Source organism: Bos mutus, chromosome 4, assembly GCF_027580195.1.
Source record: "Bos mutus isolate GX-2022 chromosome 4, NWIPB_WYAK_1.1, whole genome shotgun sequence".
Taxonomy (NCBI): Eukaryota; Metazoa; Chordata; class Mammalia; order Artiodactyla; family Bovidae; genus Bos; species Bos mutus.
In genome coordinates, this window is record NC_091620.1 from 41,473,970 (window position 1) to 41,501,215 (window position 27,246).

General features: G+C 41.4%; 1 protein-coding gene across 1 annotated transcript in view; it reads left to right on the top strand.

Annotated features, from left to right (window-relative positions):
* HECW1 (HECT, C2 and WW domain containing E3 ubiquitin protein ligase 1) overlaps positions 1-27,246 on the top strand; it is a 270,983-nt gene that overhangs the window by 124,354 nt on the left and 119,383 nt on the right. The window contains exons 6-9 of the mRNA XM_070369359.1: positions 11,657-11,799; positions 14,617-14,717; positions 16,552-17,877; positions 22,714-22,815. Coding sequence (XP_070225460.1) covers positions 11,657-11,799; positions 14,617-14,717; positions 16,552-17,877; positions 22,714-22,815 — 1,672 coding nt within the window. The remainder of the gene's footprint in view (positions 1-11,656; positions 11,800-14,616; positions 14,718-16,551; positions 17,878-22,713; positions 22,816-27,246) is intronic.

The following is a 27,246-nucleotide window of genomic DNA, read 5'->3' on the forward strand; positions in this document are numbered from 1 at the left end:
AGCTTTCTTTATAGTACAACTCTCACATCCGTACATGACCACTGAAAAAACCATAGCCTTGACTAGATGGACCTTTGTTGACAAAGTACTGTCTTTGCTTTTCAATATGCTATCTAGGTTGGTCATAACTTTCCTTCCAAGGAGTAAGTGTCTTTTAATTTCATGGCTGCAATCACCATCTGCAGTGATTTTGGAGCCCAGAAAAAATAAAGTTAGCCACTGTTTCCACTGTTTCCCTATCTATTTGCCATGAAGTGATGGGGCTAGATGCCATGATCTTAGTTTTCTGAATGTTGAGCTTTAAGCCAACTTTTTCACTCTCCTCTTTCACTTTCAAGACATTCTTTAGTTCTTCTTTACTTTCTGCCATAAGGGTGGTGTCATCTACATATCTGAGGTTATTGATACTTCTCCCAGCAATCCTGACTCCAGTTTGTGCTTCTTCCAGCCCAGCGTTTCTCATGATGTACTCTGCATATAAGTTAAATAAGCAAGGTGACAATATACAGCCTTGACACACTCCTTTTCCTATTTGGAACCAGTCTGTTGTTCCATGTCCAGTTCTAAACTGTTGCTTCCTGATGTGCATACAGGTTTCTCAAGAGGCAGGTCACGTGGTCTGGTATCCCCATCTCTTTCAGAATTTTCCACAGTTTATTGTGATCCACACAGTCAAAGGCTTTGGCATAGTCAATAAAGCAGAAATAGATGTTTTTCTGGAACTCTCTTGCTTTTTCCATAATCCAGCGTATATTAGCAATTTGATCTCTGGTTCCTCTGCCTTTCCTAAAACCAGCTTGAACATCTGGAAGTTCACGATTCACATACTGCTGAAGCCTGGCTTGGAGAATTTTAAGCATTACTTTACTAGCGTGTGACCTGAGTGCAATTGTGTGGTAGTTTGAGCATTCTTTGGCATTGCCTTTCTTTGGGATCAGAATGAAAACTGACCTTTTCCAGTCCATGGCCACTGCTGAGTTTTCCAAATTTGCTTGCATATTGAGTGCAGCACTTTCACAGCATCATCTTTCAGGATTTGAAATAGCTCAACTGGAATTCTGTCACCTCCACTAGCTTTGTTCATAGTGATGCTTCCTAAAGCCCACTTGACTTCACATAGCATCTTGTATACTCTTTCAAATATTTTTTTTACCTTTTTTTTCAGTTGAGAATGCTTAAGTTTTATTCTCTTAGAAAGTTTCAATTATACAAAAGTATTGCTATGATCATCATATTCTACATTAGATTCTAAGATTTAGTTATAAGTGTAAGTTTTACCCCAGCAGCCTCTCCCAACTTCCCCTGTCTCTCTCAGACCCTGGCAATTACCATTCAACTCTCTATGAATTCAACTCTTGTTTTTTTAATTCCACATATGTCATGTGCTATTTGTCTTTGGCTCATTTCGCTTAACATAATACCCTCCAGGTTCATCCACATTGTTGCAAATGGCAGGATTTCCTTCTATTTATGGCTGTATAATATTCTACAGTATACACACACACATGTATAGATCATCTCCTTTGTCTATTTGTCAATGGACACTTAGGTTGTTTCCATACATTGGCTGTTATGAATAATGCTTCAGTGAACATGGTAATTTAGATATCTCTTTGAGTTATTGATTTTCCTTTGGATATATACCCAGAAATAGGATTGCTGAATCGCATGAAAGTTCCACTTTTAGTTTTTAAGGAACCTCTATGCTGTTTTCCGCAGTACTTGTACCAGTTTACATACTCACCAACAATGTACAAGGATTACATTTTCTCCACATCCTTACCAACATTTGTTATTGCTTATCTTTTTAATAGTAGACATCTTAACAGGCACAAGGTGATATCTACTTGTGCCTTTGCATTTCGTGATGACTAGTGATGTAGAATACCTTTTCATGTCCCTGCTGGTCATTTGTATGCCTTTGGAAAAATGTCTATTCGGGTCCTTTGGCCATTGTTTAATTGGTTGGATTTTTGTTTTTGAGGTTTATGAGTTCTTTATATATTTTGTATATTAACCCAAAGGAAGAGTAAAAGATCACAAATTTATAAGAGCAGCCTTTATTATTCAAAGCAACTAGATTTCCTGCAGATACAAGGCTCGCTCCCCAGCAGGATTCTGGCACATCTTTCCCAGAATAGAGTCAGGCTGCACACTGCTTGGAGGCAGGTCTCCTATACCCAGAATCCAGGAGCATCACCTCTTAATATGAAACCCTGTTGCTAGTGAGAGACAAAAAAAATATTGCTCTTGATTCAGTGATTGCTCTGCTAGTGAAGTTGTTTTTCCGTCTTTTGTTGACTTTAGGCAACACTATTTTTAAGTTCATTTTTTAAACTCAATGAATGGTGTTGCCTGAATTGAAAGTCATATAGCATGCATAGTTCTAAAGAAGAGTAGCTGCAGTTTGCATGCTCCATTTACTCCCTTCATGCTTTCCTTCTCCTTTGGAAACTTTTGCACAGGAAACACCAAGCCTAGTCCATTTAACTTTCATTAGTAATGAATAATAGTGTTGACTGAATGGCACCAGGCAGCCTCTTGTGAATGGAGTTGGTATTTTATTTTCCCCTTACGTCTACAAGAGAAGAGGGACAAAATTAGATGCACCTTTAACTGCATATCATAACCCATTTCACACAACAATTAGGACCGTTCCTCCCCCGCATCACCAGGCATCCAATCATGGCTTCAAGTTATTATTCCTGCCCTACTCCTCAGTATCCTCCTACCTCTTCAAATGTAACATGACCCAAAACAAGTTACCATTGCTACCACTTTTTAATTCTCAACCTTTCCCAAATTCCATAAGTTTGTAAGTGGACATAAATGAATCAACAGTACTTGTGCTCTCTCAGACTGGGATCTTCTTTTCTCATACTGAAATGTGTAAGTGAAAATACTTTCCAAATCATGCTGAATATGTCTCTGAAACTTCTCACAACTATTTCTTCCTTTTTGATTATGGTATCCTTTCTCACATTGATGTCCTTATTGCCGTGGTTATATCAAGGCAGTAATGGGTCCCATTTGTTACTCAGCTACAATTTGTCCTTTCTATCTATGGCACTATCTTCCCTTTCTACCCAAGACCAAACGTTGTCCTGGATGATCAGTTTCCACATGAATGACCTATCAGACATCCTATTTCCTCAACCCCCTCAAACTCATTGACCTTATTTCCATCCCAGTCATCCATTCCAGTGCTTATACAAAAGAGCATGTGAAAACATCACAAGCTCTCCAGGTCTCTCTTTACAATCTAATATTCTTCCATACCCAACCCCTATTTCTATCACTCTGTGCCTTCATTGCTTTGAGACATCCAGTCACTCAGCCCCTCTCTTCCAGCTATTCATCCTCCCACATGTCATCAATCTTGCAAATCCAGTCCTGGAAACTTGTGCCCTCTTCTTTCCCACATGCCATAGCTCTCACTGACGTTTAGCCTGTCCACATATGTGCTGCCTTTTCCTCCTTGCCTGCCAGGATTCCTCCTCATTTCTCAATTGTCTCACCTGATCTGTCTGCCTTCTGGCCTGACCATTTATGAAATAAGGTAATAAATTTGAAAGAAGTCCAAAAATTAGAGAATCAGAAGGAGATGCTAGAGGACAGGGCAGGTAGAGTCTGGTTATAGAGAGGGAAGAATGCAGTTTCGTCTAACAGGACATGGACCTTCTTTTCCCAGTCTACAGTGGAAGAAGCTAAGGTTCAGTGAGGTCATGCATAAAAAAGTCAAGAACTGAGATGTGCAGATCTAGAAAAAAAGCCAAGTCCACCTCAGTCCACAAGTTCTTCAAGGGCTCAAAGGAGGAGCCAGGTCAGCAGCCAGACAGAATTCATCACCCTGGCCTCAGGCTCATGGGCACAAGTAGTTTGCTCAGGAATAGACAGGTTTTTACATTTTTAGAGGTGCTCATTGGTTCTTAAAAGAACCTGACCTGTGTGTGTGTGTGTGTGTGTGTTAGTCACTCAGTCGTGTTCAACCCTTTGCGACCCCACGAACTGTAGCCCCCCAGGCTTCTCTGTCCATGGAATTCTCCAGGCAAGAATACTGGAGTGGATTGCCATCCGCTTCTCCAGAGGATCAGTGATTAAAGGGAACAATCAAGAATTACCATTTATGGGGGGAGGGGAAGGCAGTATTGCTGCGTTAGTGTAGGTCAGAAGCAGGATTCACTAAAAACTCTGCAGCCATTTATTTACAGACATTCTAAACAGTTATATTTAAAATTTTTTAAACAGTTAATACACTAAAAATATATAGTGACCTGTATAATGTTCTGTAATAACCCATATGGAGAAAGAATCTGAAAAAGAATAGATATATGTATAACTGATTGACTTTTGCTGGACACCTGAAACTAACACAACATTGCATTGAACTATACTCCAGTAACAATTTAAAATAGAGACCTAGGCTGCAGTCCATGGGGTTGCGAAGAGTCGGACACGACTGAGCAACTTCACTTTCACTTTTCACTTTCATGCACTGGAGAAGGAAATGGCAACCCACTCCAATGTTCTTGCCTGGAGAATCCCAGGGACGGCAGAGCCTGGTGGACTGCCGTCTATGGGGTTGCACAGAGTAGGACACGACTGAAGCGACTTAGCAGTAGCAGTAGCAGCAGCCTAGCTGAGGGTTTATATAGACCCCAGTAAACCATGGCATGGAAGTAAGGGCATGGTGGGGAAGGTCTGACACCATTGATGAAGGGGTGGATATGGGAAGAGAGGCTGAGAAGGAAGACTTTGTGAAGGGAGGAAAGAACTCAGGATTTGCTGCCAAGTTTCAGAGTATGTCTAGGTAAGCTGACTTCCATATCCCATGTAGGCTACTAGAGCCAGAAATACTCTTGTTTTTTAAAAAGTGATTATGCTTTTCATTATAAAAATAATTCATGCTCATCAGAGGAAAAATGGTGGGGGCGGGGGCAAAATCTTACTCGATAAAGCAACTGCTATTAAAATTTGTTGTGATTCTTTCCAGTCTTTTTTCTATTCATTTCACTCACATTACTGTGATCATGAGTTATATGTTTCCTGCTTTTGTCACGTAGCATTGGAAAACAAACATTTTCTATCTTTTCATTTAATGTGTTATAATTGTAATTGCATATTTAGTATAATCATATATTATTGTGATTTAGAAAATTATAAACTATTCTATCATCTACATCTACTGCAATGCACTTGAGTCTATGATTGAGCATTAGGAGATCCATTACAGTACACTTCAGAATAGAATTACTGGGCAAAAGATATGGAGGTTTGGGGACATGAGATAGTTAGGGGGCCTGGGTGCTCATGCAGTCAGGCCTGCTTGGAGGAGAATCCAATTCCTGAGTTTCATCCTCAAGCTTAGCGTGTCTGTAAGTCCAGTTTTATCAGTGCCATAAATGACTGATTCTTGGGAATTACATAGATGTTTTTGGTACTTTTTTTAGTTAATTTGTTAAAATTTTATTGGAGTATAGTTGATTTACAATGTTGTATTAGTTTCAGGTGTACAGCAAAGTGATTCAGTTACATATATAAATATATTCATTCTTTTTATATTCTTTTCTCATATTGAATAGAATTCCCACAGGTCCTTGTTGGTTATCTTTTTTTTTTTTGGCCACACTGCATGTGGGATCTTAGTTCCGTGACCAGGGATTGAACTTGGGGCCCATAGAAATGAAAGTACCAAGTCCTTTCCACTGGACAACCAGGGAATTCCCTGGTTATCTGTCTTATATATAGTAGTGTCTGTATGTTCATTCCAAGCTCCTGATACTTCCCTCCCTCCACCATACATTTCCTATTTGGTAACCATAAGTTTGTTTTTGATATTTGTAAGTCTGTTTCAGAACAGACTTATTTTGAACATAAGTTCATTTGTATCACTTAAAAAAAAATTAGCGTCCACATATGAGTGATATCATATGAATTATATAGATGTTAACTAAAACTAATTTGTAATGGAAATTAGAAGCACCACATGGTGGGCATAGAAGTCATCATTGCTGTTTGCCAAATATTTTTGTTCTGTATCACCCAGACATGTGGTAACATCATACCTCCTGTTCTCTGTGGGTGGCTGGGGTGTGTGTCTAGCTGTGACGAAGACTTGGGTTTGAAAGTGAGCACTTATTTACAAGAGAAAGACCCTCCAGAGTTCTCTTTCCTTCTGTCGCTGTGGCTGGCAATGTTTGAGAGCATGTCCACTCCATCAGCCTGGCTCCCTGAGTGACTAATGAGCAGTTTCCTTTGCCAGCCACAGAGCCAGTGTGAGCAAGGAACAAAGCTTTGCTGCTGTAAGTCACTGAGACTTGGAATTTGGTCATGACTTCACTGTGCCTCAGCCCATCCTGACTGATATTAACATTGGCATACCTGATATACTAATATTTAACCTCTAAAATTAAAAATCAACTAAAGTAAAAAAGATTACTGTTAGGAATTAATCAGAATGGAAGAAAATAAATATATTTCAGCTGTTTCACAACGCTTGATTAAGGATACTGTAATGTGTCATCAAGACCTCCCCCACCCCAGATAGTCTGAATTGGGTTAAGAAAGCATTTACCTTTTTCTCCTTTTCTACACTTTCTGGCCAAGACATCCATCTTCTGACATTCACAGTCTTCCTTCAATTGTTGCTGCTCTTATTTTAAAAGTCCTACAGTATGCTGAATAAAAAATGAATAGTGTAGAATAAAATGAAAAAGATCTGCTTTCTCCCCCTCTGCCACCCCCAGGAGCTCACATACCCTCAAGGCATTTTCTCTGCAATTCAAAGTACAAATGGGTTCCCACTCTTCACATTTTTCTTCACATCTTGCCTTTTTTCACTTAATATGTCACATGTCATTTCATTTCAGAGAATATTTATTTACCTATTTCTTTTTAATGCCAGCAGAGTTCTGCATTTCAAAGATTTACCATCCTTCATTTAGCTGGCTTCCTATTGCTAGATATTTTTTACATTTTTCCAGCCTTTTATGATGGTTAATAATGCTCATTTAACATACTTATACAAAACATAATTTTGAACACTCATGCAAGTTAATCCAGAAGGAAAAGTCCTAGAAGTATAATTCTGGGTTAAAGGGAATTTGTAATTTAAATGCCAATAAATATTATCACAAACTCAGAACAATTATACTAAATAAATTTGTGCACTGTTAAGAAAGTTCTAGGAACCACAACAGGTTTCCCAACGTGGGGATCTAGCAAAGGGACTGAGAAACCCCAGGGACTTTGACTTCGGAGGCCAGTGGGATTTGATTACATAACTTCCACAGGACTGGGGAAACAGACTCTTGGAGGGCACAAACAAAATCTTGTGCACACCAAGACCCAGGAGAAAGGAGCAGTGATCCCACAAGAGACTGACCCAGACTTACCTGTGAGTGTCCAGGAGTCTCTAGCAGAGGTGTGGGTTGGCAGTGGCCTGCTACAGGGTCAGGGGCACTGAGTGCAGCAGTGCATGAAGGGGACCTTCTGAAGGAGGTTGCCATTATCTTCATTACCTCCACCATAGTTTGGTCTCAGGTCAAACAACAGGGAGGGAACACAGCCCTGCCCAAGGACAGAAAATTGGACTAAAGATTTACTGAGCATTTTCCCATCCATCAGAACAAGACCCAAGTTCCCCCATAGTCAGTTTCTCCATCCAGGAAGCTTCCAGAAGCCTCTTATCCTTATCCATCAGAGGGCAGACAGAATGAAAACCACAATCACAAAAAAAGACTAGTCAAACTGATAACATGGACCACAGTCTTGTCTAACTCAATGAAACTATGAAATATGCCACATAAGGCCACCCAAGACAGACGGGTCATGGTGGAGAGTTCTGACAAAATGTGGTCCACAGGAGAAGACAATGGCAGACTACTTCCATATTCTTGCCTTGAGAACCCCATGAACAGTATTAAAAGGCAAAAAGATATGACACTGAAAGATGAACTCCTGGCCCATGTCAGTAGGTGCCCAATATGCTACAGGAGAAGAGTGGAGAAATAACACCAGAAAGAATGAATAGACAGAGCCAAAGCGAAAACAACGCCCAGTTGTGGATGTGACTGAATAGACAGAGCCAAAGCGAAAACAACGCCCAGTTGTGGATGTGACTGGTGATGAAAGTAAAGTCCAATGCGGTAAAGAACAATATTGCATAGGAACCTGGAATGTTAGGTCCATGAATCAAGGTAAATTGGAAGTGGTCAAACAAGAGATGGCAAGAGTGAACATTGACATTTTAGGAATCATGAACTAAAATGGACTGGAATGGGCAAATTTAACTCAAGATGACCATTATATCTACTACTATGGGAAAGAATCCTTTAAAAGAAATGGAGTAGCCCTCATAGTCAACAAAAGAATCCAAAATGCAGTACTTGGGTGCAATCTCAAAAATGACAGAATGATCTCTGTTCATTTCCAAGGCAAACCATTCAAAATCACAGTAATTCAAGTCTCTGTCCCAACCAGTAGTGCTGAAGAAGCTGAACAGTTCTATGAAGACCTTCAAGACCTTCTAGAACTAACACCCAAAAAAGATGTCCTTTTCATCATAGGGGACTGGAATGCAAAAGTAGGGAGTCAAGAGATACCTGGAATAACAGGCAAATTTGGCCTTGGAGAACAAAATGAAGCAGGGCAAAGGCTAATGGAGTTTTGTCAAGAAAATGCACTGGTCATAGCAAACACCCTCTTCCAACAACACAAGAGAAGACTCTAAACATGGACATCACCAGATGGTCAATTCCAAAATCAGATTGATTATATTCTTTGCAACCAAAGATGGAGAAGCTCTATACAGTCAGCAAAATTAAGACCAGGAGCCCATCTGTGGCTCAGATCGTGAACTCCTTATTGCAAAAGTCAGACTTAAATTGAAGAAAGTAGGAAAACCACTAGACCATTCATGTATTACCTAAAATCAAATCCCTTACAATTATACAGTGAAAGTGACAAATAGATTCAAGGGATTAGATCTGATAGACAGAGTGCCTGAAGGACTATGGATGGAGGTTAATGACATTATACAGGAGGCAGTGATCAAGAACATCCCCAAGAAAAAGAAATGCAAAAAAGCAAGATGGTTTTCTGAGGAGGCCTTACAAATAACTGAGAAAAGAAGAGAAGCAAAAGACAAAGGAGAAAAGGAAAGATAAAGCCATTTGAATGCAGAGTTCAGAAAAATCACACAGAGAGATAAAAAAGCCTTCCTCAGTGATCAATGCTAAGAAATAAAGGGAAACAATAGAATGGGAAAGACTATAGCTCCTTCAAGAAAATAGAGATACCAAGGGAATATTTCATGCAAAGATGGGCACAATAAAGGACAGAGATGGTATGGACCTAACAGAAGCAGCTATTAAGAAGAGATGGCAAGAATACACAGAGGAACTATACAAAAAAGATCTTCATGACCCAGATAATCATGATGGTGTGATCACTTATCTAAAGCCAGACATCCTGGAATGCAAAGTCAAGTGGGCCTTAGGAAGCATCACTACAAACAAAGCTAGTGGAGGTGATGGAATTCCAGCAGAACTATTTCAAATCCTAAAAGATGATGCTGTGAAAGTGCTACACTCAATATGCCAGCAAATTTGGAAAATTCAGCAGTGGCCATGGACTGGAAAAGGTCAGTTTTCATTCAATCTCAAAGAAAGGCAATGCCAAAGAATGGTCAAGCTACTGCACAATTGCACTCATCTCACACGCTAGTAAAGTAATGCTCAAACTTCTCCAAGCCAGGCTTCAACAGTACATGAACCGTGAACTTCCAGATGTTCAAGCTGGTTTTAGTAAAGGCAGAAGAACCAGAGATCAAATTGCCAACATCCACTGGATCATTGAAAAAGCAAGAGAGTTCTAGAAAAATATCTACTTCTGCTTTACTGACTATGCCAAAGCCTTTGACTGTGTGGATCACAACAGACTGTGGAAAGTTCTTAAAGAGATGGGAATACCAGACCACCTGACCTGCCTCCTGAGAAATCTGTATGTAGGTCAAGAAGCAACAGTAAGAACTGATCATGGAACAACAAACTGGTTTCAAATAGGAAAAGGAGTACGTCAAGGTTGTATACTGTCACCCTGCTTATTTAACATATATGCAGAGTACATCATACAAAATGCTGGGCTGGATGAAGCACAAGCTGGAATCAAGATTGCCGGGAGAAATATCAATAACCTCAGATATGCAGATGACATATGGCAGAAAGCGAAGAAGAACTAAAGAGCCTCTTGATGAAAGTGAAAGAGGAAAGTGAAAAAGTTGACTTAAAATTCAACATTCAAAAAACTAAGATCATGGCATCCAGTTCAATCACTTCATGGCAAATACATGGGGAAACAATGGGAACAGTGGCAGACTTTATTTTGGGGGGCTCCAAAATCACTGCAGATGGTGACTGCAGCCTTGAAATTAAAAGACGCTTGCTCCTTGGAAGAAAAGCTATGACCAACCTAAACAATGTATTAAAAAAGCAGAGACATTACTTTGCCAATAAAGGTCCATCTAGTCAAATCTATGGTTTTTCCAGTAGTCATGTATGGATGTGAAAGTTGGACCATAAAGAAAGCTGAGCACCGAAGAATTGATAACTTGAACTGTGGTGTTGGAGAAGACTCTTGAGAGTCCCTTGGACTGCAAGGAGATCCAACTTGTCCATCATAAATGAAATCAGTCTTGAATATTCATTGGAAGGACTGATGTTGAAGCTGAAACTCCAACACTTTGTCCACCTGATGTGAAGAACTAACTTATTGGAAAAGAGCCTGATGCTGGGAAAGATTGAAGGCAGGAGGAGAAGGGGACGACAGAGGATGAAATGGTTGGCTGGCATCAGCAGTTTGATGGACATGAGTTCAAGCAAGTTTCAGGAGTTGGTGATGGACAGGGAAGCCTGGTGTGCTGAAGTCCATGGTGTCGTAAAGAATCAGACATGACTGAGCAACTGAACAGAACTGAAATATTACCAATTTCCTTACCAAGGGTTGAAACAATGTGCATTTCCATCAATACAGAGTAAGAGTTCTTATCTCTTCCCACTGACCAGAAGGCAGTGTATGATCAAACTTTAAAAAATCTCTGCCATTATCATCATGGAAAAAAAAAAATGTTATGGTGTTGATTCCAAGTACATTTCCCTAATTGTAGGTGAGTTTTGCTTGTTCTTTCTGAAGCTATGTTGATAACTTCAGTCAAGTATGGTGAGGCCTGGGTAGCATTCTTTCCCTTTATGGTTGATTTTATTATTTGAATGTCAGAGAATAACCTTATTTTTAGGGAATTCCATTGCGGTCCAGTGATTAAGACTCAGAGATTCTATGGCCCTGGGCACAGGTTTGATCCTTGATCAGAGAACTAATATCCTGCAATCCAAATGGCCAAAAAGGAAAGAAAAGAACCTTATTCTTAAGCACTGAGGAGGTATCTCATTGTGGCCATTATTCACTTCTGGGATAAACAGAGTTTACAACATTTCTAAAACCTTGAGATAGGTGGATACACTTAGGTTGGCAAGTAGAGAGAGAGGGAAAGTTTGCTGTGGGGGTGTTTGACAATGACATCATTCAAAGCAGATGGACTGGGGATTGGCCACCCCTCACACCTCACAGGTAATTGATGTCATGTGTTTTTTCATTGCAGCAATTCAGCTTTGTGTCCTTGCCCACTGATGTGCTGGAAATTGAGGTGAAGGACAAGTTTGCCAAGAGCCGCCCCATCATCAAGCGCTTTTTGGGAAAGCTGTCAATGCCCGTTCAAAGACTCCTGGAAAGACATGCCATAGGGTAAACCTTGACCAAGAGCTCTGAATCACTAGGCATCAGCCAGCAGGCCAGGCCCAAGAAAGGCAACAATACAGCCTCATAGAGACTCAAACTGAAATACTGGTGCTGTATTTCCCTGGCTTCTCCCATTACTACGTTGTTCAAGCTATGAGATTTTATTAAACAGGCCCTTCTTTTTCCCCTAGTTTGTTTACCTCTGATTACTTATGCAGAACAGTAAAAATTTCTAAGATGCTAGTGAAAGAAGGCCTTACTGCAGCATTTTTTTCTGTACAGATAGAAATTAAAATTTGTTTTACCACGAAGGATATCATTTCATTCACATGCCTGTCTTGTGTGTAGGATTTAATCATTTGTGACATTTCCATAAAAAGATGAAATACTGGGTTACTAGACTAGAGTGCCTTAAAAAAACGCTAGTATTTATAGAAAATGCTAGATAAGATGTGTAAAATTTTAAAAGCATGAATCCTTATGGATTAACCACAATTATGCTGCTCACACAGTTGTATATGACCTGCATTTTGTATCTTCTATATTCATGTCCATTCAGTGTTCTTGGGACTTTCCTGGTGATCCAGTGGTTTACATTCCACACTCCCAATGCAAGGGGGCCCAGTTTTAATCCCTGATCAGGGAACTAATATCCTGCATGCTATGCAATGCGGTCAAAAAATAAAGTAAGTAAATAAATAATATTCAGGGTTCTCATTAACCTCTGACCAGATAAAAATCCTTGTACATAATATGCATTTCTATAGGTAACAGCAACTATATTTGAAAACATGTAAAGCTGTATGTGGTTCTCTGGTCATGGATATGCCTCAGTGCAACACTTAGAATGATACAAGGACATGTAATCAGAGCCTTATAGCAGAGAGCTGACATTTACGAGGCTACAGTTGTGTGTCAAACAAGATGTTTGCATTTTCCACTAAAACAAGAATATACATAAAGAACATAAAGCTCTCCATGGCACATAGGGACTAAATGATTCCAAACTGTTCATTTTTAAAATAGCAAACTGTATGCCTTTTAAAATAAAGGCTGCTCGGAAGGTGCCCTTGATTCCTTTGCCTGTAACATCCCAGCCCTCAGCCATCTGCCTTTTACTGTCTCTCTCCTCAAGTCCTCTACTCTCGCCCGCCTCAGCTTCATATTGGAAATATCACCGCTGCCTGGAACTCTTTACGTAATTAAAGAACTCTTTGCCAGTCTCATGCCCCAACTGGGACAAGCTATTTAAAGGCAGGGGTGTGCATTACATGCTATGTATCACCTGCAGCACTTTTTTACATTGCAGGGGCTCACAAAATATTTGTTGATAAAGTAGTCTCACTATCTGATATTGTCTTTAGGCCTCCTCTGATTCCAACTAGGTTTGGGGTTCAGGATCTCTTTCTTATGGTCATAGTAGACCTACTTCATAATATTGACCAAAGCCCTTGTCAATATTTTAGCTCATTCTAATTTTCCTGCATGTAATGCTTTATTTAATGGACTTCCTAGAAAATCCAAATATGAAACCAGGGCTTACCAAAGAGAAATGCTAAGTCAGTGAACCCCTGGGATATATGTTGTTTCACGGTGCTGGTGTTTTCTAGGAAAAACATTGAAACACTATTAGCCAGTGATTTACCTTTTTATTTGAATGTCGCAAATGAATAAATGGGATGAATACATAATTATCTAAGTACCAACTGGTTTTGGAATATGTCTTTGTTATTACTGGGTAGAATGGATTTGTTCATTTCTGAATATCCCAGAGTAGTCGCTCTTCCTATTTAGGCCAAGGGAGGGTACCTTGTATTCTGCTGAATCTGCATTGTTGATGAAACTATAATAGCAAACTATCAGATTGATTTCTCTCTGGATAATTGTCTTCCTAGTAATTAAAAATTGCCTTGGGTGAGCAAAGGGAGTGGTGCCAGGGTCCAGGGTGGAGTTTCAGAGTCTCTCTGTGGGACCCTGGAGTTGGTGTAATTGGAAGTCACAGGCCAGTGGACCCAAGCCCACAAGTCTTGCTTTGCTCTGCTGTACAGCAGGTCTCTTTCTGAAGCACTCCACAGGGTCTCTGGGCATCAGGATTACATCCTTCCATAGATAGATAGATAGCGGTAAGTAGCTAGCTAGCTAGATTATTACAAGACAAGCATCTGCTGCTGGCCCTGTCCATAATTAAGGGCTTATTTGGAAAATGTCAGCCTGCACAGGAAAAGCAAGCAAAGGATATCCATGTCTTTTTCTTCTTCTTCTTCTTTTCTCTAAAACACAAGTTGGCAAACTCTCTGTAAGGGGCCAGATAGTAAATATTTCAGGCTGTGTAGGCCATATGGCTTCTGTCCCAACTACTCAGCTCGGCAACTGTAGCATGAAAGCGGCCCAGACAAGAAGTAAACTGACAAGCATGACTGCATTCCAATAAAACTTTTATTTGTGGAAACAAATTAGAATTTCGTATCATTGTTACATGTCACAAAATGCTACTCTTCTACTGCACTTTTTCTAACCATTTAGAAATGTAAAAAGCCCATAGCATTATGAAAGCAAGTGATGGGCCAGATTTGGCCCACGGACTGTAGTTTACTGATCCCTGTCTTAGATTATTCAATAAGGATTTTATTGAAGTTTTCATTGCTGTTGAGCAAGTGTACTTTCCCATCTTTTCCTTAGGACCATCTTGTATCGTCCTGAGCAGACATCACCTCCTAATATCAGGGCCTCCCTGGGCTTGGGTGCCTCACCTGCTGGCATAGTGTGTGGTCTTTAGGAGAACAGGTATTTACCAGATCTGTGATGATGCTTATTTCCTTCTAGGGACAGGGTGGTCAGCTACACCCTTGGCCGTAGGCTTCCAACAGATCACGTGAGTGGACAGCTGCAATTCCGATTTGAGATCACTTCCTCCATCCACCCAGGTATTTCGGCATGTATTTCATGTGTTGTCCTAGCCTAGTGTCATAGATGGTTCCTTTCTCCAAAATATAATAACCATGGTTCTCTCCAGACATGTCCTAGGTTTTGTGGTTCTCTACCTGTCTTCTCCATTTGAGGCCCAGAAGCCAGTGATCTGTTCTGCAAGCCAGGTTGCTACCCTCCTTTTTATCTTTATTTTTTGGTGGTGCCACATGACTCATGGGATCTCAGTTCCCTGACCAGGGATTGAACCCGGGCCCCTGCAGTGGAAGCACGGAGCCCTAACCACTGAACTGCCAGGGAAGTCCCTGTGGTCCCCTTGATTGACAGGCTCCTCTTCGTTCCAGTGACCTAAAGGTAGAGGGTTAGACAGTGGAGTGGGGATTGACAAAGAGGTCAACATGGGTACGGAGCCATGTCTAACTTAACATTTTACTCCCAATACCCTGGTGGCTCAGAGAGTAAAGAATCTGCCTGCAATGTGAGAAACCCGGGTTCAATCCCTGGGTCAGGAAGATCCCTTGGAGAAGGGAATGGCTACCCACTCCAGTATTCTTGCCTGGAGAATTCCATGGATAGAGGAGCCTGGTGGGCTATACAGTCCAGGGGGTCCCAAAGAGTCGGACATGACTGACAACTAACACAACCCATACCCACACAGGACTTAATCAATAGATGTTGAATCACTGCATACATGAATGAATGAATGAATGTGATACATGTCACATTGTCAAACTGTGATTACTCAGTGGATTTTTACAATCTCACAGGAAAAATGAATATTGTAAATTGGACAGAAAACTTTTGAATCATCCTGTGTTCAGTTTTTCAAGCCAAAACGTATTTCCAAATAAGATTGACGAGATGCCTCATAATCCCACTCCGACTCTTCTCTGGCAGCCCCTCACAGGTAGAGATCATGCCGAGAGTTGTGAGTTGCCACTTTATTGGCAACACATTTATGAGTTTCCAGTAAAGCTAATAAGGCTTTTGAGAAGCAGGGTCTGGAGTTTATCACTGCCCCCTTGTCAAACAAACTGCGCATTTCTGTGCCCAGTCTACAAAGCAGATTGTAAGGAAACACTTGACTGTTTCATCCTTTCACATCCAGCCCTTCCTCATCCTGAAAATAAAACTGATTCTTGCTTTAGTGTAGCAGTAAGAATAGCTTTACAGTGCACCAGAGAGATTGCTTTTCTTCAATGAGTGGATAGCACACGGGCTTGAATTGGGAATCCACATCTGGCAGGGATCCAGTAGAGCAACTGGGGGAAGGCAGAGGTGAACCATGGTTGCTGCTCCGTGAATGGGTGCTTGGTATGCAGACCTGGTTTATTTTCCCACTTCATTATTCTCCAGATGTTGGGAGGCTTCCGCTCTGAGCCACTGAATGACTGTGGTTGCCCCCTTTCCTTCTCTCTGGTCACCTAAGAACCCCATTCTGCCACACTGGGGGACTCAGCCATAGGAAACACTCTGAACTAGTATAATTAGCCCTGCCTGAAGCCAACAAGGAACTGTAAACCCCACCTCTCATCTCTGAGGTCTTCCGAATAACAGACATTATTGAGCACCTACTTTGTGCCCAGAACGGGGGTAGCACTAGGATTTGGGCATTTTGACCAAAAACTGAAGTCCCTTGAAACAGAATTGTCAAATACATCGTGATTGCATAAGGAGAACCATTTCTTACAGAATGGGTTTTAGCAGAGCTTTGGTCCATGGGAAATGCTCATCAACCCCTCCATGCAATATCCTAAGGCAGAAATCCCTAAGATGCTCACACATCCTCGGGAGTAGACTAACACTGCAGTGACATTTTCTTCTTGTCCACAGATGATGAGGAGATTTCCCTGAGTACCGAGCCTGAGTCTGCGGAAATTCAGGACAGCCCCATGAATAACCTGGTGGCAAGCAGCTGTGGGGAGCCCCCGTGTGATGCACCAGAGCCCTCAGGGACCCCAAAGCCTGAGCAGCCGAGCCAGGGCAGCACTGTGGGCCCTCCAGAGATCGAGGGCCTGGAGCTTACCAGTCTGGTTGAGGCAGCGGCAGGTACCACCGAGGCAGGAGATGATGATGGCATAGTCTCTGTGGGGCCTGAGGGGGCTGGGGAGCTGCTAGCCCCTGGGCCAGAGGACACAGAGCCCGCCCTAAGTGCAGAAGAACTGGCCGAGCGGCTGGACCTGGGAGGGGAGGTGGCCCTCCCGGGGCTGCTGGAGGACGGTCAAGCCCCGAGCAGCCCTGGGGAGCCGGTGGCTGAGGAAAGGGCCACAGAGAGTCGGGCTGGGGGACAGGAGGAGGAGAAGGAGCAGATGGAGGAGGAAGAGGGGGACGTGTCTGCCCTGGGGCAGGGGGAGGACAGGCTGCACCTGCGGGCCTCAGTGAAGAGGAAAACCAGGCCGTGCTCCCTGCCTGTGTCCGAGCTGGAGACGGTGATCGCGTCCGCTTGCGGTGAGCCGGAGACGCCGCGGACCCACTACATCCGCATCCACACGCTGCTGCACAGCCTGCCCTCGGCGCAGGGCGGCAGCGCGGACGACGACGACGACGGTGCCGAGGAGGAGGCCACCCTCAAGGATGCCTCGGAGAAGGACGCGCTCAGTGAGATGGACACGGTCGCCGCAGAGCCTCCTCCCCTGGAAGAGGATGGAGAGGCCCCCGAGGGGGCCACTCCAGGCACGGCTCCCCTCGGCCACTCGGGCTTGGCCAACGGCTCAGCCCCGGATGGCGACGCGCTCCCCAGCACGGGGAGCGAGAGCGACTCCAGCCCGCGGCAGGGTGGAGACCACAGCTGCTGCGACGCATCCTGCTGCAGCCCCTCCTGCTACAGCTCCTCGTGCTACAGCAGCTCCTGCTACAGCGCCTCCTGCTACAGCCCCTCCTGCTACAACGGCAGTAGGTTTGCCAGCCACACCCGCTTCTCCTCTGTGGACAGTGCCAAGATCTCCGAGAGCACGGTCTTCTCCTCTCAGGACGACGAGGAGGAGGAGAACAGCGCCTTCGAGTCAGTGCCCGACTCAGTGCAGAGCCCAGAGCTGGACCAGGAGTCGGCCAACGGTGCAGGGCCATGGCAAGACGAGCTGGCCGCCCCCGATGGGAGCATGGCCAGAACCATGGAAGGTCTGGAGTCCCCCGTGGCAGGGCCGAGCAGTCGGAGAGAAGGTTAGACCTCACACCCCATCAGAGTGAGAATAGGACCACCACGAGGGGGACGCAGGTCTCACCAACATGGTTTAAAACCAAGAGGGAGAGGATCAGTCCCAAATAAGGGTGCTGCAGTGGCCACGTGTGCCTGTCTTGTACTTATATGTGTGCATGTGTATATGTGTATGTCAGTATTCCAGACTGTGGGTAGCTGACACCCCACCACCGCTCAGATACACCCCAGGAATGACAACTAGTTGGATGTGAGCGTGTACTTGTATGTGTGCCTCTCTGTTTTAACTAATCACTGATTATAGGGTACATATTACCCTCCAGTCTTGACAGCAGCAAGAGCATCAAAGTTAGTATCAAATGATATGAGCAGAAAATGATCAACATTAAGTGGGTAATATGTCAATATCTGCTGACTCCCCACAACTTACGAAGATTAGCAATAAATGTTAATATAAGTGGAAGAACATTGATATTACCTGTTTTAGAATTTAACCTGTGTACATATGAATATGTATAGCCTACATTTATGTGTCATGATTTCTGTCTACTTGATTCTGTTATTGTTGTTGGTTTTGTTTTGTGTTGTTTTGTGGGATTGGGGAGCTATTTTGGCTAATGCAAAGGAAGGATACCATGAATGTGTAAAGCACTTTGTCTCGAGTAAGATTCTAATCCAACAGGTGCCCTTTTTAGTTTAAAAATGTATTCTGTGTCCTAACCAAAGACCTGTCTTCTTAGTCATGCCTGTGGAAGCATATATAAAGTTAACTTGCATTTCCTAATCCAGAATTGGGAACCACCTGCCAGTCAAGTGACAGTGACATTAAGGGAAATAACTTAAAAGTCACATGATAATATGAAATATTTCAGCTGTTTTAAAAGCGAAAAATATAGATTCTGCTATTTTGCTGTTCTAATTTGTTTAAATTAGCCTCCAAACAACATGCAGTGGTATTGTCTCTAGATTGTAAGCTCATCAAGGGCCAGAATTCATATCTTCTTTACGTCTGCTAAGCAAATGCCTGGCACCTGCAAATTTTTATAGGAACGTATGTGAGTGTAAAAGAAATAATCTTAAGTACTTAAAAGTACCCAATTCTACATTTTGGAGAAAGAAGGGGTGAGGGAAAGTGGCACATAGGGTAAGGAGAAGCCCAAGGAAACTGGTAACAAAGAAACACAGGAAGAAAACCAGAGTGCCATACAGTAAAGCATAGTGACATACCGCACAATATGGAAAAGCACCCGTGAGTATGAGAATGGGGTGGACAATCCCTTTCTTTAATAAGGAGGTTTTGAGTCTCCTCTTTGTTCTAGGTCAGATGCTATGTGTGGACGGCACTCAATAATTACAATAGAATTAAAAATAAGTATATCATAAGGCAATTTGGGGATATACCTATATGAAGGCACAACTGGGAGCTACCAGAGATGTTTCAGACCGAAGTTGGAAAAACTTTTTTCATAAAGGTCCAGATACTACACATTTTAAGCTTTGTAGGTCAAGACACAAAACCAAAGCAACTCTTCTCATCAAAGGTGTGTTTTTTAAGAAAGAAAAAAACATTTTTACCTTTAGAAGTATAATAACCATCTTTACCCAGAGCCACAGAGCTACAAGGCTGAATTTATAGTCTGTCAGTCTGTTGTAGCCAACGGGTATATTTGGACCCATGTCTCCAATGATAGGAGACAGTCCACACATGGGTAATTGAAACTTGACTCAGTATACATTGATATTTAAAAAAAGATATTACCCATGCCTTTGAAGGTCTAACAGTCCAGCAGTGGGGAACCCATCCCCTTTACCAAAAGGATGAAAAAGTTTTTCAGGGCCAGAGTGGAAGTCTATGTTTCTAAAGAAATTTCTAGATTCCTGAAATTTTTTGCAGATTGTAAACTCCAAAAAAGTTAAGAACATATGCTTCACTATAGTGATTACTGGGAGCAAAACGAGGATTCCTGGGAAGGACTGTTGATTTCCTGAAGGCTGTACCTATGCTGGCACATGACTTCTACAGCCAGTTCTTCTCTCCCGTGGTAGGGAGTCCCCCGGGTTAATGAAGTCCAAGTGGTGGATCTGTCCCCACTCACCACCAATCAGCACCCACTCAGAAGAAACACGTATGCCTGATTATACGCACATGTGCCCTCTTCTCCCCTCACTGTGACTTTGCAGATTGCAAATTCTTTCCTGAGGTTAGCCGAGGATGGTTATACTATACCCACAGCCACGTAGGTGCGTCTGCAGCAGTTTGTGGAGATGTCTTCTTCATCTACTTTGTGTTTCTTTTCCCTCCACATGTGCCTCTTTTTTTAACTTCAACATAAAATGGGTTTTAAAAACCTTCAGATCAAATGAAAAGGAAAAAAAAGTAACATAATGCAATTATGGGCAGCTTCCCAGGTGGCTCAGGGGTAAAGAATCTGCCTGCCAAGCAGGAGAGGTGGGTTCGATCCCTGGGTTGGGAACATCCCCTGGAGAAGGAAATGGCAATCCACTCCAGTATTCTTGCTTGGAAAATCCCACAGACAGAGGAACCCAGCAGGCTACAGTCGATGGTGTCACAAAGAGTCGGACACGACTGAGCGACTAAACAACAACAACAATAATAATGTGATTATGAGCTCAACCCTGGCATCAGGCTCCCCTGGGTTTATCTTCAGTCTCCCCACTTCCCAGCCATGACGCCTTAGCCAAGTTACCTAACTGCTTCAAACCTCACGTGTAAACTGGGTGCAAAGTGGAACATACCCTAAAGGGGTTGGAAGGATTAACTGAGATGATTCCTATGAAATGCTCAGCCTCTGAGTGAGGGTTCTTCCAGGTAGATGAGCAGCAAGGCTCCCTTTTAAATTGGAATACATTTCCTTCTCAGAAGTTCTAGCAGGTCTGACCCTTGCTTTGTATTTGAGGTGAGGGGGATGGTGCGGAGCTGCGGCCTCGTGCAGAACAGAAGTGGCTTGCTTCCTCTTGCTTCCATTCCGTTGGCTGAGATGCATCAGTCACATCATTGCATTTGCTTGGGGTTCACGGGAAGGTGGGGTCAGCTCCATTAACCCGGCAAGCAACACTATTATGTTTCCACTAGCTTGGAGGAGTAATTAACCTGATTGGTTGAATTAATTACAACAAGGTAAGTCTCTCTTTTTTTTAACAACTAAATTTAAAACACAGCAGCTGGTGACATAACAACTGTACCATTGTTTTTCTCTCTTTTTTTTTTTTCAGTTTCTGACATTAAGCACATATAAATACGAACATGAGTGTTATATCCACTAAACACAGAGCCCAGCTTTGAAACAGGAGTCAGTTTGCAAGGCTGGCATGAGGGAGGGGCACCGTCCTTGACTTTCCTTAGTCTCTGAGGACCCCAGGGGTGTAAGTCACATACCAGAGATTGCACAAGAAATGATGCTATATATTTAACATTTAAAAGGACCCTTTGTTTCTGAATACATTCCTGTTTTTGTTTTCCAGTTAGCTCAAGGAGTTAAATGGCTAAATTCACGTAATTTCCTTCCTAATTAACTTCTGCTTATGTTTTTAAGTCAGTTCTATAGATCTAGAACAGAAAGAAATAATCATCCTTTCCATGTATGGACACTCTGAGAAATATTTTTGAAATTTGAGCTCCCACAAAGATCTTAAACACTGGTTTTCACAGTTCCTCTCTTTCGGACCGCGGAATAATGGAACACTTGAGATTTGCATCAGCCGTGGAAGGACAAAAGAAGGAGAAGCCTGACCTTTGTCCTTTGGCCAATAGGGGCTATTGTGAGAAATCCAGGTTGGGGTACAATGGGGGTTACCAGTCTGAGGGCTGGCTCATGGCCTCAACTTTTCTAGCTCCTCACAGATCAAGAGCAATTGACTCTGATTATGTGACCCAAACTGCTGGTACTGGAGGCCCCTCTACATGCAGTGTTACCAAGACCTGAAGACATCATGAAATAGGAACTCCATTTTAAAACACTATTCAGTTCATCATAGGTCTGCCTGACAGTAATATTAGCTGTGTCTATCGTAATTGGGCCATGCATTCTGTGGATATGTTTATTTCTAAAATTTCTCCATGTCTGTCTTTCTGCCTCCCTCTATCCCACTTCCATGTTTCAAGTTCTCCTGTCTCAGTCTTCCTGCCTCTTACCTACTTCCTTCGTCTCTTGTCTTTTCTCTTTCCAGAACACCCTGGTTTGTCTGCTTCTTCCTCAGAATAACTTGAAACAATCACAAAATCCCATAGGTCCTTGGCTCCCCAGCCCAGCCCCTAGGTTTCATGCAATAAGAATTTATCTTCTTGGCCCATCAGTTCCTTAACCCCATCTTGAAATGGCAGCAGCTAAGAGTCTCATTCCAAACACAAAATCTGAAAGACAGCCTCTTGGCAGCCCTCAGATGAAATCTATCGGAAAAAGGAGCTATCATTTTGCACAGTCCCAAAAATGTATGGGACCTTATAAATGCTGTTCTTCCCTCCAACAGGCCTGTTTCTTTTCCTGGGCTAACCTCAGGCTCTGCTCATTTTCTTCTAGGTCCCTTTCTGATGCCACCTTCCCCTCAAGAAAATTCAGGTCCCCAATCCTACCTGTTGGTCTGGTATGATACAAATCAGAACCATGAAATGTTTGACTATTTGAGTTAAAAAAAAAAAATAGTTCCCTCTCATCACTCATTCATGAATGGTTCTGAATGTCACAAACTGACAAAGAACCAAAAAATCGATTGCCCACTCTTTGGGGTTTTTTCTTGCAGTAATTTGTTTTACAGACATGCTTTTTTGATGACGTTGCCACAGCAATGAATGAATCTGAATATCTTGACTATCTTGTCCGTAGGTGAATGTCCTATACTCCATAATTCCCAGCCAGTAAGCCAGCTTCCTTCCTTGAGGCCTGAACATCATCACTACCCAACAATCGATGAGCCTCTTCCACCAAGTAAGCTTTAGTTTTGAAAATCTGTGTCTTAATTCTTCCTATCAAATCTAAGCAGGTCAGTATGAACTTTGTATATAAACATCCAAACTCTTCCCCCACTCTGTACCTTACAGTGTGATCAAAAACCATTATGGCGCCTACCATAAAAGTTGTTTGGTTGGTTTTTTTGTCAGATGGTTTCAGGATGTGATCTCAAATAGATAACCCAGTATTTTCAGTAGCCCTCAACTTCTGAAATGGAGAGCATTTCATCACAAGACTTGACTAGTCCTTGCAAGCTGTTCATGACCCTTATTTCACAAATTTTACTATTTTATATTCAAAAGTTTTCAGTTCAAGATGGGGTAATCCTGTTATTCTCCATGGGACCATTTATGGTTCAAGCATCTCCACATAATAAAACATTTCAACCTGCATTTTCCTTACTCTAAATTGTACCCATATGTGACAGACGCAAATTTTTTCTACAGTTCTTAGAGGTTTCCATGCAAAACATCATCTTTAGGGGTAGAATTCAATCACATTCTCCTGGTAACTGTAATGAGTAATTAATAATTATCTAGCTGGTTATTTGAACTTGGAAAAATCACTTAATCTCTCAGAGACTCAGTTTTCTTATTTGTAAAATTTTAATGTTTTTGTCTGCTAAGTGCTAGATTTGGACTAGATAGTCTCTAGATGTTGTCCCAATGTAATTTGCCCTTATAATATTCCATTATTATGTTTGTAAGAAGGAACTGACACCCCAGATATTATATTCACTTAGCATCACATATGTTCATGAATTCTAGAACATCCCTGTTTTGGTTTCAACTCATTTTTCAAACAAAGATAACCTTTAAAATTTGATAAATTTTACAACTGCAGAATCTTTCCAGGATGCAAGGAATCAGTGTTTCTTTACATTTTTTTGCCTGTGCTTACATTAACCCATTACAGTTTTGAAAGAAGAAAGACTTATTCTTTAATTCATCTTTTCTTGACAATATGATATATTTAACATCTACACCAGTCTTCTCCTATTCAGTTGTAATTTATCAGTGATAAAACAGTGTTTTTAATATGTGGACCAATGTAAAGGAACACTGTATTTGTTGGAAGCAACCAAGATAGGCATTATGTCCTTTACCTTTGATGCCTAATTTCTTTCTTTATACATTGACTTATGGATATTCCATAAATGTCACTAGAGATACTTCTGACTTAGAAAAATACCTATAACATTTTCTCTCCAAGAAAGGAACATTTTCTCCACATCAAAAAACCTATCAGTGAGTGTGCACATGAATTGACCTTCAATCCATGCAAGAGTAATAACTAGTTATACATACAGATATTATAAATGAGTATAATATATTCTGTTTTAAAGAATTGCTTTATATAAGCTGCTTTTGATAGTGAAAATAAATTTCTTCCAGATAGGTTTCAATTTTCTGTCCATGTAACACTGGAAAATATTAGAAAAGTTGGTAGTGAAGCTAACAGCTAAATTTTCTTAAATAATTTCACGTGGTACGTGGATGAATTCATCCCTGATAGTTTTTCATTGGATAAATATTTATTGAACACTTATCCTGTGTGAGGCAGTATTTTAGGTAAGGCAAACAGGTGAAGATCCCTGCCCTCAAGGAGCTTACAGTCTATATTGGCAGAGACAGATAATAAAGAATTTAAAAAAAATAAATTAAGAAATAATGCAGTGCATTAGAAGGTATTAAGTGCTGTGAAAAAGCAAAAGCAGAACAGGGGAAGGAGAATCTGGAGTGTATATTGATGGCCGATTTGCCATTTTAAATAGGGTGGCCGGGTACACTTTATTGACAAGGCAACATTTGAAGCTAGACTTAAAGATGGTAAGAGAGTTATCCACCCAAGTATTGGGAAGGAAGAACTTTCTGAGCAAATAGAACAGCCTGCCTGGTGGGCTTGAGAAACAGCAAGAAGGTCAGTGTGTCTGGAGCACATTTAGGAAGTGAGGAAACAGCAGGTAAAGAGATCTCTCGGGGGCCCAGATCACTCACATAGGACTTTGTAGACCACTTAAGGGTTTGGCTTTTACTCTGGATGAAAGTTTTCTGAGCAGAGACTTGACATTGTCTGACTTAGGACTTAAAAGCTTTTCTGTGTTGACATTAAATTGTGAGGAAAAAAAATAGAAGCCTGAGACCCAGCATAAGGTTCTTGCAGGTGAGAAACAGTGGTAGTTTGGGCCAGCAGGGAGCAGAGGAGGTGAAGAGAAGTGGTCAGATTCTGGACAGATATTTTGTGGATAGATTTGCTGACAGATTGGATATGATGTATGAAATAAAGAGAAGGGTCAAGAATGACCTCAAGAGTTTTAACCTGGATTTAACTGAGACAGAAAGGGAAGGCTGCAGATAGAGCAGGTTTGGGTAGGGAAGAACTGAAATTTGGTTTTGATCGTGTTATATTTGAAATGTCATCCAGGTATTGATGTCAAGAAGGCAGTGAGATGTGACAGAAGTTCAAGAGAAAGGCCCAGACTATAAACATGATATTGCACTTGTTAATGTGAAAGTAAAATTTATAGGTTTTATGAGTATAATAATTAAAATAGGATACATTATTAGGCTCTACATTGTCCTTAGACTTCATGGAAAATATGTAGTATAATATATGACAGATCCCTCAGTCACAAATGAATGGACGCACATGAATGACTACTATACCAAGGTCATCCATTAAGGTATCCTTTTCAGGAGTCTGTTTTGGTATCACAAAGCCAAGTGAATTGGACATGCTGAGGCTGAAGTTCCATTCAGAAATTTTCTCTTAATGCAATATGGTTTATACAGTATTTGAAAGTAAATTCTTTACAAAGCAACCCAGAAAACCCCACTTATAATCTCTAATTATGCTTAGCTATTATTTTCTGAATATTTATGAGAGGTTTAATTAGCCCTCTGCCTTCCACATGTTTAATATATTAAGAAGAGGGCCTGTCTGGCTTGACATTCCTTTCTGTGGGCGATTTGGAAATACTGAAACTCCTAGAAATGATCATTATCATTGCACCATACTTCAGTCCTTTTACTTGGAGAATCCATGAGACTGGAGTCTTGTCTTTGAAGGAATCCTTCCTTTACTATGGGGCATCTGGAGGGCAGGGATGTGTGTTAGTCAGCAATGTATCCTCAGGATCTGGCCGGATCTCTAGTTCATAGTGAGTAAAAGGAGGTGCTTGTTCAAGTGAATGAAGTAGCATGATACTCCTCAAGGGTTAACACTCATTCTTTGTTGGATGACAGTCATGTTGGGTTTAAAAAAAAAAAAGCCCAATTGCTGCTAGTTTGGGAATCACTGAAAATTTTTAATGTTTGGCTTGCAATTAATTACTCAATAGTTACACAAATACACAATTCCATCAATGAGCTAATTAACATTTACAACCAACAGTTGAGGCTGAATCATCTAGTAGTCAAATTTAATCAAAACCTTCTAGAATATATTTATACAGCCTGACTATATTTTTTTTCAATTTGTCTTATAAGCTGAATTTGATATTTTCTGGTATTTTAGATTTCCTTGGGCGTTATTTGGCAGCCCCTCAGGTAAATGTCAAACATAAGCCATAATGTTCACAAACAGATAAACCATGCACACATCAAACCGTAACTAAACCAAATGTATTTTTTCATTTTGAAAACAATTGAGAGTTGCTATGTCATTACCTGAATGATACTTTTTCAACAGAATTGTTAAATATCTGACCTACTCCCAAAAGCTATGGCTTTTCTCATTTAAAAGGCTGAATAGCTTTCCTCATTTGCAGTCATTTTTGCATTTTATTCCTTAGTGTAACTCATTTTTCAGCATAACTTTATCATGAAGCTGTTATTTCCACCATATTTTTACATGTGGACTCTAAAAGCTTTGCCCATCTCTGGTACAGCAGACATTAAGCTCATCTTCGTTAAGCTCAGGTGTGTACATGTGAGTCCCAGCTCTCTCCGTTTTAAGGATTTTTTCATCCTATCACCCCAGTCCAGCCCCTACGTATATCATGGACTGTATCATCTGCGCTTCTACCTTTTAGTTGGTTGCTGGTGTTTAAATTTGAGAAGTAAAGAATTTATCTTTATCTTGGGCTCCCTCTACTGTTTGGGATGGTTATTTATCAACAAAGAGATACTTACAAAGCTTGATGCTAGTTAATAGTCATGATTGGTTTTGTTTTGGTCAAGAAATATTTGGCAGCCACAGATAGATTGAACATAAACTATGAATTCACAACTTATCAAAGGATGGTTTGAATTTAGTTTCTAAGGGTCAAATCTTTCCATTCTTTCTCTCAAGAGGCAATCACTTAAGGCTGTGACGTATGAGATGTTATAGGAAGCTGCACCTACATGCAGTATTTTAGAACTGTAGTCAAACCTGGGTTTAAGAGGAGCCGTTATTCCCTCCTAA